Here is a 17,638-nt window from a genome sequence, read left to right on the forward strand (position 1 = left end):
CACATTCAATATATTATGGGTGTAACTTTTCCTACCTTTTTGGTATTAATTTTTTTAAGATCAAAGAGAGATATGTCATCGACTTGTTCGATCACATCTTCGGGATGTTCCATTTTCAAGTCCATTCTGTGAGTAAGTTTGATTTTTCGTTCTCGGATCTTCTTTAATCGCCTGAGGAATAAAAAAATAAATTAAATAAATCAATAAATAAAACAAAAATTATAATTAAATCCCGATATCTAATTATAACACAACTGGCAAGACCCGGGGAAATTCCACAGTTGCATCTTTCATCTGTTACACATATTGCTGCCATGCTTAAAAATATTTCCTATCTTATGGATGTCAGGCCCAAACAGACCCCACAATATTACTGTACCCATCTGTTCAAACTAAAATTTACTTATTCAACTATTCTGGTTATTTAATATTACCCTGATACTCCCTCCTTCAGTGGAAGCTGGTTCAACTTGCCTAAGACGAATTCCGTGCAACAAACAAACAAACAAATCAAGCTGAGCACGCAGGGCCTCCCTTTATGCGTGAATAAGTCTGGAAACAGAATTTCAAAAGTGACCAAGATATAGATGAGGACTGCTATGCCAAGGAATGCGAATGCTGTGTGTCCTTGGATTGAATACTATGAATTTTTCATTGAAGGAAATGATGGTTTTGACATTGGGCAAAACATGTTTGTACAAAATTTTAAAAAATTCACGGCGTGGTTATTGAGAAAAGGACGAACAAATGAATGATTTGGGGGCAATTTTTATCCTTATAACACCCCCACCTCGGGGGTGGAGGGGACCAGAGTTATCCCCAAATATCCGTTCTGTCAAAAATTTATTTTCACCATGACTAATGTTTGTGCAAAATTTAAAAAAAAAAACAAAAAAAAAAACAAAAAAAAAAAAACAAAAAAAAAAACAAAAAAAAAAACAAAAAAAAAAAAAAACAAATGCAAGGTGTGATTATTGTGAAAAGTACAAACAAACGAACGGGGGTGAATTACTAGGTCCAATCATTCCTTTGTCGGGAGACTAAAAAACTACCTTGGTCAATTTATTTTCAGAATTAATCTGATTATAGGGCTTGTTGTCGTAGGATTTTGTGACATTTTTCTATTCTATGGATGTCTTGAACAAATGCAGACCTCCCCCCCCGTCCCCCAACATCCTAAACTAAAGGTGAAAAAAGTGTATTTTATTTCAGATTTTGCATTCAACACAACATCAATCTTAGATGAAATTTAGAAAATTGCTTAGTGCTGAAACGAAATATGCCCATTCAAAATAAAATAACAGGAAAACTTATGAATATATTTACTCATATAAAAAAAAACAAAAAAAAAAAAACTGTACACCAAAAATTATAAAAAGTCATCAAGTAGAATTTTAATAAAAGATAAAATTAACTTATTATTCGGCAAGTTTCATTCTACATCCTCAAATCTTCTTTAGTCCAAGGAATAATTTAAAAAATAAAAATGAAAAATAAAAATAAAATAGAAAAACAAAATTATAATTCTGAAATTCAATCAAAGTATTTATAACAAAACTGGCGACACCCGTAAAAATTCCAGTATTCTTCACTTATTGTATATTTTGCCATGCTCAAATATTTTCATTTTATTAACGTCAGATGCAAATGTAGACTCCACATTATTATTGTACCCCTTTATTCAAGCTGAAACATACTTTATCTAAGTACTCTTATCAATGTAGTTTCAGAATTGGTTATGGAGAGGCTATTTCCAAAACGCTTACAGGATTTGTGAAATATTTTAATCTTTAGATGTCTGGCGTAAACACAGGCCTCCCTTGTCAAAAACACAATATTACTGTACCAACATTTGATAAGACAGATACTACAGTTTTATCCTAGCCTAAACGCAAAAAAAATGTATTTTAGCTAGAATTTCATATTTGACACAACAGACGAAATTTAAAAAATTATTTGGTGGGTGTTTATAGAGACTAGTGAAATACAGCAACTCAACATAACAGGAACACTTATGGATATACATACTTACCGGCTGAAAATATTAGTGTACACCAAAAATTACACAAAATTATAGTTATAATTTTAGTAATAAATAAAATTACTGCACTCCACAAACTTAGAATGACACTAAAGCAAAACCAGTACAGCATGGATTATCTCCCTTGTCATATAAACATTAGACATGATCTTGTGGATCCAAGAGTCGACAGAGTAATTTTATTTTTCTTAAATTTCTATTTGCTTATTTTCCATAATGATTTGTATAAAATATTTTTAACTGATAAGTATATCCGTAAGTTTCCCAGAAAAAGATCTAGTGTTTACTTATACTGAGATCCATACGAATACTGGTAGTTCGAAATAAAATAGGAAAACTGTTGGATACACTTCTTTATTCGTCAAAAAGATTAGTGTACACTAATAATTATGGAAAATCAATTAGATGAATTTAAAAAAAAAAAAATTAAAGCATTAAAAAACATTAGGCAAATTTTAGCAAAGATTTTTTTTTTTTTTTTTTTTTCAAAAATGAAAAATAAAATATTTCCACTGAGAAAAGTCAAATTTCTACCAAAATATTTACAGACTTTTTTCCCTTTTCTCTCGTTATCAATTTGTATTGTTAAGCGACTCTATTAATGTCTATTCCAAGCGTAGATCCTCACTGGCACATGTTTAAGTTAAAAGATAAATATTTCTACATTTAAAAGATACTGAAGATTTGAAAACATTAAAAACATTTATAAAACCAATTTCAGTGCCAAAGACTTATTGGTGCTTCTTCGTTATTAAAGCAAAATTTGAAAATCGAAATATTGAATTTCAAATAAAACCAATGCTATCTATTTCATTTTTATGTCGCAATAATGAACATATCCAAAAATGACGAAAAATAATATGGTAGAATTATTTATGAAAACAGTTTTCAAAGACAATGAGTAAAAATTGAGTTTTGTTAAATTGTCCCAAGATTTCAGAAAATTATTACCTCCCTTATTAGGAGTCAAATTCAATGTTCACTAATTGTCCTTGAAAATTATTTTCATTAATAATTAAATTTCTACCTTCTCGTTTTTCGTTATTTTTGAATAATACTGTGACATGATAATTAAGGAGATACCACTGGTTTTACTTGAAAGTGAATATTTCATTTTTCAAATTTCGCTACAATAATGGAGAAGCACTGACTTGTTTAATTATTTTTTTTCTTTTTCAAAAATGGAAAATAAAATATTTCAGTCGATATCCGACCTTCCTCAGTGAATTATAGAATTTTTTTTTTTTCGTTTTATCATTGACGATTGGTAACAGTAATTGCTAATGACAGATGACTATGAGTTTTTGTGTTGTTAAATAGAGACTGTAACAATGTCTATTCTAAATGTAGATTCACACTGGCATGTGTATTAGTTAATAGAGCAATTTCATTTTGGAAAAAAAATTAAATAAATAAAATCTTCAGCACTGAAATTGGCTTTATAAATGTTTTTTTTTGTTTTCAAATCTCCAGTGTTTTAAAATGTAGAAATAATGATCTATTAAGACAATTTTTTTCCTTTTTAGAGTCAACGAACTCTGAACAATAAACCAGTGTGTTATCTTTGTTTCTTATTTGTTATTGTAGTGACATTCGAAAATGGAATTTTTGAATTTCAAATGAAAAATAATGATGTCAACTGAATTATCAGGTCACAGTAATGAACATATCCAAAAATTACAAAAAAGAATAAGGTAGAAAATTTATTATTAATAAAAACAATTTTTGACAACAATTAGTGAAAATTAACTTTTGCTAAATTCGCCAGTTTTCAATTTTCAGAAAAGATTTATCTCCCTTTCATTAAAATTTCTCTTTTGGTACTTGTAGTTTTATCAAGACATTAAAAAATGAAAATATCGAAAAAAAAAAAAAAAAAAAAAAAAAGATTATATTGTATGTATGCGTTATGGAATGAAGTTCTCCGAAAAAAAAAAAAAAAAAAAGAAAAAGAAAATTTCACTTAATTTCATCAAGTAATTTTTTTTTTTTTTTTACAGCGAAAAAACAATTTGTTATGATACTGAACAAAAGGTTCGATTTTTAGGAATAAAATGGCAAGGGAGTGTTGGCACTTTAAACTATGTTATCTACCCCGTGGTGTGTTAAAAAAATTCAAAGATGGTTACCTTCAATGCGCTGTCATAAAAACGTGTTTTTTTCCGCTTAAAAAAAAACAAAAAAAAAAAAAAACTACTTGATCAAATTAAGTGAAATTTTTTTTGGAGATCTTCAGTCCAAAAGAGATATATACAATATAACTTTTTTGATATTTTCATTTTTTAATATCTTGATTAAACTGTACAAATAACTTTTTTTTCTTTTTTTTCTTTTTTTTTTTTTTTTTTTTTTTTGCAAAACTCAAATTTTCGCTAATTGTCTTCAAAAACTATTTTCATTAATAATTAATTTTCTACCTTATCATTCTTCATAGTTTACTGTGACCTGACAATTCATTAGAGATCATTGGTTTCATTGAAATTCAATATTTATATTTTCAATTTGTGCTACAGTAATGAAGAAGAACAGTCTTAATATTAGAAGGAAGATAATTTCTTACAATATTCTTTGTTGACGTGAATGTTGCTTGAAATTTTCTGCTCTAAACATTTCATCTAACGCTGGTAAATTTTCTGGTGCTCGTGTAGATTGGTAGTCTTTGAAACCGATGCATTGCAGATAAAAATATTACAAACGCATTTGTCATGTAGAAATTAGTAGAAATTAAAAAAAAAATCAGGAAAAATGATCCAGTAGAAGATGTGCTAGATGCATTTTTAACAAAAAAAAAAAAAAAAAAAAAAAAACACCCACAATTATGTTCTAACATAGTGTTTAAAAATGACAGACCTAAAATTTAAGTCAAGGGAGATAAGTCAGTTTGTCATACTAAATTGGTTTTACTACTTTTCCACATTAAAGCATACAATAAAACTCGATAATTCAATTTGTGTATAATGCATCTGTACGCTCGAACAGATGTCAGACAAAATTCTGCTACTCGTCTTTGTTTTCCGATGTTTGTGTATTTAAATAACAAACCATCAACCAATAAAGTAAACTTTTTTTTTTTTTTTTTTTAAATATATTGGTGATATCAAATTAAAAGGAGTACTTACTTTTTTATTTGTTTTTTCTCCTCCTCCTTTGCTGTGGCCAACAACTCCTCGAGTTTTAACTCCTCATCTTCCTCATCCGACTCAACAACCTCTTCAGTGACCTCATCTTTCCTGTTTGGATTGGAGAATAAAATAAAAATAAAAACATAAAAAAAAAAAAAAAAAAAGAAAGAAAATGTAACTCATTCAAATCACCATAAAATCATCAGATTGAATACAATTATGGCGGCTTGTGCACTTATTGAACCGCGCTATTTTTAAAAAGTATTTTCAAGTTAAATTAAAGTTTTACAATATCTTTTTTTATTAAATTATTAGGTGAAACTACAGAATAGTTACAAAACACCCTCCTCTCCTCATGTTAAGAATGGCTTTCTAAATAATAACATTATTTCTGCACAGTTCAATAAGTACTTTGAAAATCAACCTAGATGTCGTTTGCAGAATAATTTGACAAGGACGTCTAGGCTGGCTCAGAAGTACTCTAAGATTGACCTCAGAAAGAATTGCCAACCAAGTGGTCCAATGGACCCGCTGGTGGGGAAAGGAGGCGAGAAAGACTAACAAAAAACTGGAAATAGACAATTAAGAAAGATTTAATCAAGATTATATATATATATATATATATATATATATATATATATATAGTGTAAAATTTTGTTGAAAATTCAAAGACTCACATTTTCTTTTTTATAACCTTCGTTTATTTCCTGGATTTTTTCCATTACAGCTGTTTCATTAATGGGTAGGCAATTTTACGATTTATGTGTCCATAAAAATATCCTGTCCCCACCAACTTCTTCAGATGTTTATCCATTAGATTTTTACAACAAAAGGTATATTTTTAACATGCTGAACATCGTATATATGGATAATTCCATGTTAAAGCATCCAGAATTTTTGGATTTTTAAACCCATATACTCAGATTTTGTTGTAACTTAAACCACAGGTGGACATCATAAAAACTAAGAAATCTTGGAAACTTAAAATATAACTCCAAGTAGTTTCAAATTTAGAGTATTTTCCGTAAATCACAAGGCATTTTTACAATTAATACCATAGCGTGCGTGTTATTTTGTGTGTCACGCTTACATCTTTTTTCTTCCAAGCGACTGTCGTTTAATTTCATTTTACCAAGAATTCTCCATAAGTTTTGGTTTTGATGATAGCTGATGGCACTCAAGTCATCTATTTTTTTTATAAATGATTTTACCAAGAATTCTTCACAAGTTTTAGTGATGGCTATAGCTGAAGGAACTCAAGTTACACACACTTTTTTTTTTTCTTCATAAGTTTTGGTTCAAGCTGATGCGCCCAAGTCATATGAATATATTTTTGAAACCGCAACTTCATAATATATAAAAATTGATAGAAAATTGACTATAATAATATATACGAAATCTGTAAAAATTAAAATATCATATTCAAGCGTATTTTACGACCGAGCTATGTCAGCTTAAAATAAATACTTTTGCAATTTTAACAAAAGAACTACAATAATATCACGGCTTTTTGGCCAAGATCAAAGTGTAGTATCTGTTCTTCAGATGCTGCACTTCCATTTCTTGTTCTCTTTCGGTGGAGCATTAGTCCTCCACGACTGAGACAATTTTTATTTTTGTACCTTTTCTCCACGTTAAAAAACGACCCTGGTGTCTAACTCTGTCCCGTGGGGAGGCATAGTAAATAGGTACAATAATATCGCGGCTTTTTGGCCAAGATCAAAGTGTAGTATAAGAGCCTTGTGCCTAAATTTGTTTTGTAAATTTGAATTTTGCTTTTAATTTATTTTAATTTTACATTGAATTATTTTGATTGTAATTTTCATTTTCACGAAATAAATTATATATAAAAGATCAAAGTGTAGTATCTGTTCTTCAGATGCGGCACTTCCATTTCTCGTTCTCTTTCAGTGGAGGAGAAATCCTTCACGACTGAGGCAATTTTTATTTTTGTATCTTTTCTCCATGTTAAAAAATGACCCTGGTGTCTAAATCTGTCCCGTGGGGAGGCCTTGTAAATAGGTACAATAATATCAGAGCATCTCCATTTACACTGAACAGATACAGAATGCCAACATCAATTTATTACATATGAATGAGTCTGCTGTAGAATTTTCACATGTCCTGCTAGTTTTAATAATTACATTTTCTTGAATATTTTATGTTTGGAACATGTTATAATCCTAAAAATTCACTCAGGTAAGTTTAGACCTGAGGAATCCAAACACTGTATCATATTTGCACAGAAATGAAGCCTTCCATATGATCAGATTTTGGAATTTTTCACACCAATATGGAGTAAAAAAAAGTTGTGCTCAATACGGTGCCAAGATTTTTTTTCTTTTAAGCATTCATTTAAACAACATGGAGCAAAAATTATAAAAAGTTCTTGTTTTATTCACTCACAGGCCAGAATATTTTTGCTTATTTCCAAAGCCCCCCCCTTTTTAGGGAGCTAGATTTCCTCCCACATTAAAAACAACCTTGTGTTACATTTGCTTTTGAGATTTATGCAGAGTTTATAAGTCTTTTTTGTTGGTTCAGAAATACCCTATTAAGGAGAAACAAAACAACTCGTTTGAGTATATGAGATGAAGTTGCTGCGACTATCTAAATTTTTCCCCCATGTTGGTGCACATGTGAAAAATGTCAAAATCTGAAGGAATCCTTTAGAAATCTTCATTTCTGAGCAAATTTGATGCCATTCTTGGATTCCACAGGTCAAAATAAAAAACCTACCTGAAAATATTCGTTCAAGAAAATGTAATTATTAAAATGCTCCTCAGAAAACAATCACTTTACTATAACAACTAAGAAACGATATTTAGATTTTTTGGATAACTGTTCTTATCTTGAGTGTTATTTTATATTGGTCGGCGTAACCTCCGATCTTCTTTAGATGTTTTTTACACGTGGAGCTAAAAAATATGACTGACATAGAACAGAGTTTTTCTTCTTTTGGACATTCATGCAGAACCTCTCAGCTAAAAATAGTAAATGTTCTGGTTTTGTTCACTCACAGCCCTGGATGCTTTTACATGGAATTACCTATATATATATATATATATATATATATATATATATATATATATATATATATATATAGAGAGAGAGAGAGAGAGAGAGAGAGAGAGAGAGAGAGAGTACTAGAGCAAAGCCTCAATTAAATATATTCAAACGTGCTGTGCTGAGTAATTTAGATTAAAAAAAAAAAAAATGGTTACAAATACCAACAATCTCTTTTATATTTAAAAAAAAAAAAAAATATTCTTATCAAAGAAGGTTTCGCACTGAGAGGCCTCTTTACAGGTCAAAAAAAAAAAACAAAAAAAAAAAAAAACAATATGGAAACACTCTCTCATAAAAGTCCACCAACTATATTTACTTCAATAAGCTAGTTAAATTTTGGTGTCTTAACCAATCTTTACCCTAACCCACCCGGACTCATCAATGTTGACGAGGAGACAATATCCAGAAATATTTTACTTTATTTCGCAATGGTTTTATTTGAAAATATTGAATGGATAAAAGGATATCATTTCCGAAATGATCATACATATAAATTTGATTTTGTTATGTTCCCCCTTGATTAATAATTTCACAACTATTGATCTTTCACTTTATATATATATACTAGCAAAAGTACCTGTCGTTGACTGGGTTCAAAAACAGCCTACAGAAAATGGAATCTGATTTATGATAGTATGATAGGTTATGAAAAGGAAGGGTTGTAAAGAGATAGCTTCGAATTTGGGGGTATCAAAACCAAAGCAAAATATGATGAAAGTAAAAATAAAATAGATAAACCCCATAATTTATTATACCATACCTGTTCACACTGAAACACTTATCACAATATTCTGTGGATCTATATTAAAAAACCTTGTTAAACTTTGTGACATATTTCCATTCTATAGAGGTCATGCGCGAACGAACACCCAATAATTTTATTATACCATATTTCTTCAAACTGAAACATAATTATCAAAGTATACTTACGCAGATAGATATGAAAAGTCTTTATTAAAGTTTGTGCCTATTTCCATTGTATGGAGGCCAGGCGCGAATGCAGACCCCACAATTTTATTATACCATCTCTAAGTTAAAACATACTTATCAAAGTATTCTTATGTACATCTATATCAAAAACACTTGTAAACGTTTTTGTTTTTTTTTTAAATTTTTAAATTTTTTATTTCCATATTTTGTGGACCAGGCGCGAACGCAGACCCCACAATTTTAATGAACCACTGTTCTGCCAGATCAAACATACCCATTCCTGTGTCTCGATACATCTATCATTATATGTAATCAGTTTTTTAAAATAGTCAACCATATAGGAGCCTATTCATGACCAGACACACACAGTTTTATATTTATATATATATATATATATATATATATATATATATATATATATTAGCTGTAGTTATATAACATTGCTCTATGGACACCCAAAAGAGGGGGGAGGGGCAATCTGGTTTCGTATAGAAAGGGACAAATGAGAAAAAACCTTTTAAATATAAAATGGAAGCAAATGAACAAAGCTTCTTTCTTAGAACTGCTCGCCTGTGGAACTCTGTTCCGTCTGCCTGCTTCCCATCGGACTACAACTTGGATGTGTTCAAGTCCAACGTTAACAAATTCCTAATTAACCGCCCCCTTAAGTAAACACTTCATCAAATCTCCACACTAACGTAATGTACTTGCAATAACCCTTATCCCTGAGTGGCTTCCGGGCCTTGATAAGTGGTGATCACTGTGTAAAAAAAAAAAAAAAAAAAAATTCAAATTGGAGGACATTGCATGACATCATTCAATTCCAACCACACACAGAGATAACCGTTTAAGTGGTGATCGCAAGCATGAAAATATCACGATCATTTGAGGGTGAGGAAAAAACAAACCAAGTTTTAATTAAGTTTGTTATAGAGCAGTTCATTTTAAATAGGTGTAAATTGTTTTAAAGATCTTTTGATGCACAAAGATTTACTTAGCATTTTTGTATTGTCTGTTACAAAGTTGGAGAAATTTTTACTTTACTAACTATACAGACTTGTTAAGGTTAGTATTTATTAGAATTTTAGAAATAATAATAATAATCAAATTTTAAGAGACATACAATGTCTATTATTACACATAATACAAACAAAAACAAAAAATGTTAGGTGTTTAATAGTAGCGCACACACATAAATAAAAATAAAAAAAACGAAAAATATCGAATAGAATTTTAATAAGAATCTTTTGAATGGTACTCGTGGCGTAAAGCATAAAGTACTAGGTATCTAACAAATAATATTCCAAATAATATAGAATTAAAAAAAAATTATTTACTTTTACAATTATTCACATTATTTGGATTCTTCTAGACTGGGTAGATGTCCCAGGTAATTCATACTTATATTTTGAGCGTCGTCCATATTGAGGAGCAAACACTTCAACCTCCAGAAGAATGTAACTTACAACTGAATTTTACAAAGGATTTTATCCGCTATGCCTCACGCTTGACAAGATACACCTGACGGAGGTCAGGGGTTACATTGACCAAAACTCAATCTGCACAGAATTTTGAACGGTACCTGTGGCATAATGGATAAGGTACTAAGAAATTCAGTTTTAAGTGAAACTCTTCTGTCATTTGAGTCTCAATATAAACAAACACCAGAAGTTTAATTTATCTTGAATTTAAATTTTTGCATTTCTAATGTCAGACATGTGGAATGTTTCCTTAAAAAAAAAAAAAAAAAAAAAAAAAAAATTGGAAAGTTTCTTGGTTCAAATACTTTTGATATGTGTATCTGAATTTACTAGTAAAACTAGTAAAACTCTGGTTTTTGCTTGTTTATGTTTGTTTGTCCAAGGATGCAGTCAGCCATACTTTTTGTGTTTTTTGGGCTCCCGACCTCCACTCACTTCAGAGAAGTCAATCAAAATTATTTTCCCTGTCTAAAGTATCAATAGAGCAGTCAAAGATAGTCAGTCAGGCAGGCATTTATCTCATTTCTTGCTAATGGAGAAATTATTTACTGATTGTAAGTCAATTTTGCCTGCCATTTCACAATAACATCTCTACATATGTATATCTACCTATAGGGAATTTTGCAAGATTGGATTTGTTTCGTTTAGAATATTTATCAATTTATTTTAATTCTTTTATATGAAAACAAAACTTTTTGTATTGCTTTGTTTCATACATCTATAAATATTTAATTACAACCAAAATATGTGGCAAAAGGAACCAAGGCTTAACAAAAATCTATGAAACATGAAAATTTATAATTAGGAAAACCCACAAATTGCATTTATTAAACAGGTTGAGTAATTTGACAAAGTAATTAAATAAAAAAATTTCATAAATCAATCAAAATATTTAAATTTCACGTTATAAGAACATTCAATGAGCATTAATTAATTTTTAGGCTATTTTAATTATAATAATAAAAAACAAAAAAACAAATGAAACTTTACTAAAATGAATGCAACATTTTGTAAAATTTTTGCTATGAAAGTTTGGTTCTTCCTGGCTATGCCCTTGTGTTTATCCCGCTACAGACTTAGTGACATCAAAAGAATTACATCATATCGTTATATTTGGTTTAATGCCCGTTTTACATGCTGGCATGTACTGGATGGCTTTTATAACTTCCAAACTTACCTATCTCTGGACAGGTCTTTATCTTTTAAATCTATATTTCTGATGTCAGACATATTGGAGCTTTTTTTCCAAAAAAATATGGCAAATTTTTTTTAGTCCAAATGTCTTTTTATTGTCGCATCTTTTTGTCCCCCTAAAAATGGTAGAATAACCAATCTAGGTCTACTAAGATGCACATTTTATAGAGAAAATATTAATTTCTTCAAATTTTTAAAATAATGAAATTTTATAGTTCAATCTATTAATTTAGATCGGTTCAACAAATTAGTCTGACTTTCCACTTTGTCCATCTCTCGGATATAAATATGGCGCGCGCACACACACAAATCATAGATTTATTCATCTTTTTAATTATTGTAATAACGGTTATAATTAATTTAAATTTCTTCATTTCTGATGTCAGACATTTTGACTCGTTCTTTCTAAAAAAGAAAGAATGGGAAAGTTTCTTAGTCCAAATGTCGTTTTACTGTTGCATCTTTTTGTCCCCCTAAAAATGGTAGAATAACCAATCTAGATGTACTAAGAGGAACAATTTTATAGGGAAAATATTACTTTCTTAAAACATTAATGTTTTATGCGATGGCTTTAAAAAATCATTTCTAAACTAACCAATCTGTGGCCAGGTTCATATTTATACTCCATCTTTGTTACTTGCCCCTCTCTCATATCTAAATTAACGAGAATGAATGTTCCACTTATTCTAGCATCTTATGCTTATTTAATTTATAATACATTTTGAAATAATATGTTTAAATCAAAGGGTGGCAAATCAGCAAAAACTTTTACAATAATTAATATGTTAAACCATCTTAGAAAAGTTTGTTCAAAAGTTGCAAACAAGAAATTGAAATACAATGAATATTCATGGACAGACATTCCAGGAACAAGTGGCAGCAACTACGAGCCTCCAGTGAAACACCAAACTATTATAGAATCAATATTGGCCCAAAAGAAAATCTGGGATATTAATGATCACAGGTCACAAGAGATCCATTATCTGATAAAAGAAATGATTGCTGTTAATATTAAACCATATTCTGTAACAGCTGACAATGGATTTAATAGGCTCATTACAAAACTTTGTTCAAATTATAGCATTCCATCAAAAACGTATTTCACTACAAAATAATTTTCAATATATTTACAAAAGTTAAAACAAAAATTCAACTATTTCTTGTTGAAATTAGTAGTATTTCATGAACTACAGCTACAACAGATAATGCTCCCTTTCTGAGTTTGACAGGTCATTGGTTTTCAAATGATTTTTAACGGTGCAGAGTTGTGCTTAGAGTGGTTCCATTCCCTAGTGAACACACAGGTTCAATAATAAGTGAAGAATTGCACAATGTTCTGGATGAGTTTTCTTAGTTTTGCGGGATTCAGGAACAAATATACTTGCTAATGTTAGAGTATGTGATTTAGAATAACTATCATAAATTGTAACTCAGGCTGTGAAGACAACCATTACATCATATCAAATCTGTTGCCAAGGCCGCTGGAAAAATCGTCGGATCCTTCTATCGATCCAGTAGATATCTCACTGCTGATGCAATTCTCTATCTATATAAGAGCCAGATACGTCCAAGGATGGAATACTGTTGTCACATATGGGCAGGAGCTGCTAGAAAAGACTTGTCCTGCCTTGATAGGGTTCAAAATAGACTTTGTGGCCTGGTGGGAGATGTCCTTTTCTCTTCGCTGCAACCTCTATCTCACAGAAGAGATGTTGCGAGTTTGTCTCTGCTTTATCGTTATTTTCATGGAAAGTGTTCAACTGAGCTTCAATCTATGGTCCCCCCTCGCCAAACTTTCACAAGAAACACTAGACTAGCTGAAAACATTATCGATAATTTCCACCACTCTTTATCTGTACCTAAACCTAAACGTAGATTCCATGATCAAAGCTTCTTTCTTAGAACTGCATGCCTGTGGAATTGTCTTCCGTTTTCCTGCTTTCCAGCTGTCTATAATATGGTTGTCTTCAAGTCCAACGTGAACAAGTTTCTGTTGAGCCGTTCCAGTTAAGTTAACAAATTTACCGAACTTCCATTACTATCGATTACTATATTGTCCTTTTGACTACTCTACACTCTTTAATCCTTATCCTTGAGTGGCCTATCGGCCTTGATAAGTGGTGACGCCTATGAAAAAAAAATAAATACAGTTTCTCACTTTAATCGTTTTCTATTAGCAATTAGCAAATTAACTAAAATATAGGATCAACTTAATTTGGAAAAACAAAACTTATTCAAGATGTGACCACACGGTGGAATTCAACAAATTATATGCTGAAAATAAATTTAGAAGAACGAAAAGCTCTTGTAATGTGTGCTGTTGATAAGATTTCTACCTTAACTTACCAATGGGGATTTGTTTGAAAAATATCCAGTTCCTGGGACCATTTGAAGAAATCACCAAAGAATATCAACCATATCAATGATAATTACAAATTTAGCTCAGAGGTTATTTCTGTCAAAAGCTGTCCAATCTAATTCTAGTATTTCTGACTTTAGTGGAATCCTTACCATTGTTGAACAATTCAGGTTATCGATGCAAAAAAGATTTTCATCCTATCTAAATGATAAAAAAATTGTCTTCTTTCCTAAATCCAAGATTCACATTTAAATTTCAAAAGAATGACATGGAAAATACTAAGAATTGGATTCTACATCTACTTTCTACTGATGATAATGAAGCAGAATCGGCAGGACACACTTCTTCAGGCTCTGTTGAGGGTCAAGAAAATCAAAGTGAAATTAAAAGTGTATCTCTTTCAAGCCTGTTTGATGAATTAGCTTCAAATAAGCCTATAGTAACAACTCAAAAGGTAGAAACCGAGTTAAACTCGGAAACTGCAACTACAATAAAAATACAAGAATCACAATTTAAACTCAAAACAAGTAAATCTCTTATGGTTAAGTGCACAAAAGAACTTGACCATTACGTAGCTTTAAAACTACTCGCAAGAGGTGATGATCCATTTCAGTGGTGGAAGTAGACACAGGAGATCTTACCACTGCTGAGTAAACTGGCTTCAAAATATTTAAACGCACCACCTTTATCTGTAGAGAGTGAGAGGCTCTGTAATACAGGTGGTAATGTGTATGAACCTATGAGGAACAGGCTTTGTAATGAGAATAGAGAAAGTTTAATGTTTTTACATTACAACTTAAAAGTATTCAACTTTAAATACTGAGGAGACTGTGAGCAGAGGAGGCAGGCAGCTAGAATAGAAGAGGAAGTAGAGCAGCAGCAGGTGCAGAACTTCAGCTTATAATTATTCACTTAAAAAATTACAATTTGTACTTTGTAGTTGGTTTGTAATTTCCTTTTCTTATCTAATTGTTTAATTATATTCGTTTAATTAGACACTGTAATTTGTAATTTTATTTAATAAAGACAGAAAGCCATAATAATGGCAAGACACTTAATTAAATGTTAAGTTAAGTTAGCAGTTTCTATGTTAATGTGTCAAAGCGATCTGACAAGTCCCTTGGCAGTGATGAAATGGTTTAAATTTATAAGTAAAGAGAAAAGAAATTAATTGGCCGATTAATTGGCAAATTGACTGATTATGCCAATTACCGATTACTTGCCAATTAATCGATACACCCTTATTTTATATACATTTATAATTTGCTGGGATGCTGAGAACATAAGTTTAAAATACTATATATATATATATATATATATATATATTCGATTGGCAAAATTTTAGAATAATTATAAAAAAGTGAACCATATCGTAAATTCAATCAACTAAAAAATGGAAACCGGGGTGAGGAAATTTTAAAAGACGAAATAACATTTTATTCTGATGTGCTTCTTAGTTTACAGAGTAAACATTACTCGGTTTGGACTCTCGCTTGGAAAACGTTGTCTCCATTTGATAAACTTCGATTTTCTAAGTTACTTTCAGCCAAGGATGTTAAGTGTCGTCATACAAATAATCAAAAATTTACTAATTTCTTAAACCTTTTGATTAAAAATAAATTTGGCGAACCTTCATTCTCGGATCAGCATATATTTAATTTCTCTAAATTTAAATTGTCAGAAGTCGATACGTTTGTGTTGTCTAGGAGACTTGAATTTTGTGTCCCTCCTCGCCAGATTGACGTAACTCAAACTCTTAGTGAATTTGAGATTTTATTTTCACAAATAAAAAATAATGGTTCGGGTGACAACTTAAATATTGTTAAATCTCGCTTGACTGAATTAGCCAATAAATTCAGTCAATGCAATATTTCTTCTCGCCATTTTATTTGGCAAAGTAATCATTTCATTGCGGCTAAGCAATTAAAATGCAATAATGAGATTTACATTTCTCGCCCAGATAAAGGCAATGGTGTAGTTATCCTTGACCGTCAAGACTACATTGCAAAAATGCTTTCTATTCTTAACAATGATAGCAAATTTATCTGTTTAGGTTCCCTGGACTCTGATGACACTCCTTCAATTGAAACCAAGCTTCAAAATAAACTACTTCGATGGCATAAACTTAAATATTTATCTAAGGAAGTGTATAATAATATCCGACCGGTGGGCTCTCAACGCCCCAGGATTTACGGATTGCCTAAGGTACACAAAATTGATACTCCATTGAGACCAATTTTGTCGATGGTAGGTTCGGCCCAACACAATCTGGCTAAATGGCTGGTTTTAATTCTTGAACCAGTCTGTTCTTTTTATTCAACACATTGCACACCTGATTCTTTTCATTTCGCATCGACTATCAAGGAGCTTCCTCTTACCACTAACAACTGTTATTTGGTCTCCTTTGATATTAGCAATTTGTTTACCAATGTTCCTCTTGACGAGGTCATTGACATATGTGCTGATTTTCTTTATAGAGGCCCTGGCCCCCTCCCCTCTTTTCCTGAGGCGGTGTTCGTTGAACTTTTGGAACTTGCTACTAAGTCAGTTTCCTTTAGTTTCAACGATGTGATATATCGCCAGTTCGACGGTATATCGATGGGATCACCCCTTGGCCCAACTTTGGCCAATATTTTTGTGGGTTTTTTAGAACAGACGTTGTTTGACAAGTGCCCTAGACCAGCATTTTACATGCGTTATGTTGACGACACTTTTTCTTGTTTCGCAACGCATGATGAAGCTATGTCCTTTTTCCACTTATTAAATAATTTACACCCTTCTCTCAAATTTACGATGGAGGTGGAAAAAGATAACTCCCTTCCTTTCCTTGATGTGTTAGTTTCTAAACGTGGGCTTTCCTTTATGACATCTATTTATAGAAAACCCACTTTTACTGGTCTTTATCTTAGTTGGGATTCTTTTGCACCCACAACCAGGAAACTAAATCTTATTAGAAACTTAACCCATCGGGCACTTGCATCGGGCAATGTTCCCCACCTTTTATTGATGTGGAAATTGAAAACATTAAAAGGATTTTTATTACTAATGGATATCCACCTCCATTAGTTAACTTAGTTATTAATAAAAAAATTCAATCCTTTTCTGAGCTACCAAAATACGGTCCATGTAGATTTCCGGTATACCTTAGGTTACCCTGGATTGGACTTGAAGGCCAACTTATTTGCGATAAGATTTCCTCTCTGGTGTCTTCTAATTTTGGTGCTCTATCGCTCCGTATTGCCTTTTCCACAAAAACCGCCTTTCCCTCATTTCGTAAGGATGTCTTGCCTATCTCCCAAACTAGTAATATTATTTATAAATTTCAATGTCGGTGTGGTGCCGTCTATATAGGCAAGACGACCCAGCGTCTTCAGGTCAGAATCGCCCAACATGTTCCCCGTTTCATCAGGGATCATCAAGCTACTACCAGAAAATCTCAACT

The 17,638-nt window shown here is 31.2% G+C and overlaps 1 protein-coding gene across 1 annotated transcript in view; it reads right to left on the reverse strand.

Moving 5' to 3' along the window:
* The window catches only part of LOC145255644 (pre-rRNA 2'-O-ribose RNA methyltransferase FTSJ3-like), a 113,939-nt gene that overhangs the window by 48,405 nt on the left and 47,896 nt on the right, over positions 1 to 17,638 (reverse strand). The window contains exons 9-10 of the mRNA XM_080114184.1: positions 5,161 to 5,271; positions 36 to 171 (exon numbers count right to left, since the gene is read on the reverse strand). Coding sequence (XP_079970310.1) covers positions 36 to 171; positions 5,161 to 5,271 — 247 coding nt within the window. The remainder of the gene's footprint in view (positions 1 to 35; positions 172 to 5,160; positions 5,272 to 17,638) is intronic.

Source organism: Euprymna scolopes, chromosome 31 (assembly GCF_053919585.1).
Source record: "Euprymna scolopes isolate OS-2025 chromosome 31, ASM5391958v1, whole genome shotgun sequence".
NCBI classification, from domain to species: domain Eukaryota; kingdom Metazoa; phylum Mollusca; class Cephalopoda; order Sepiida; family Sepiolidae; genus Euprymna; species Euprymna scolopes.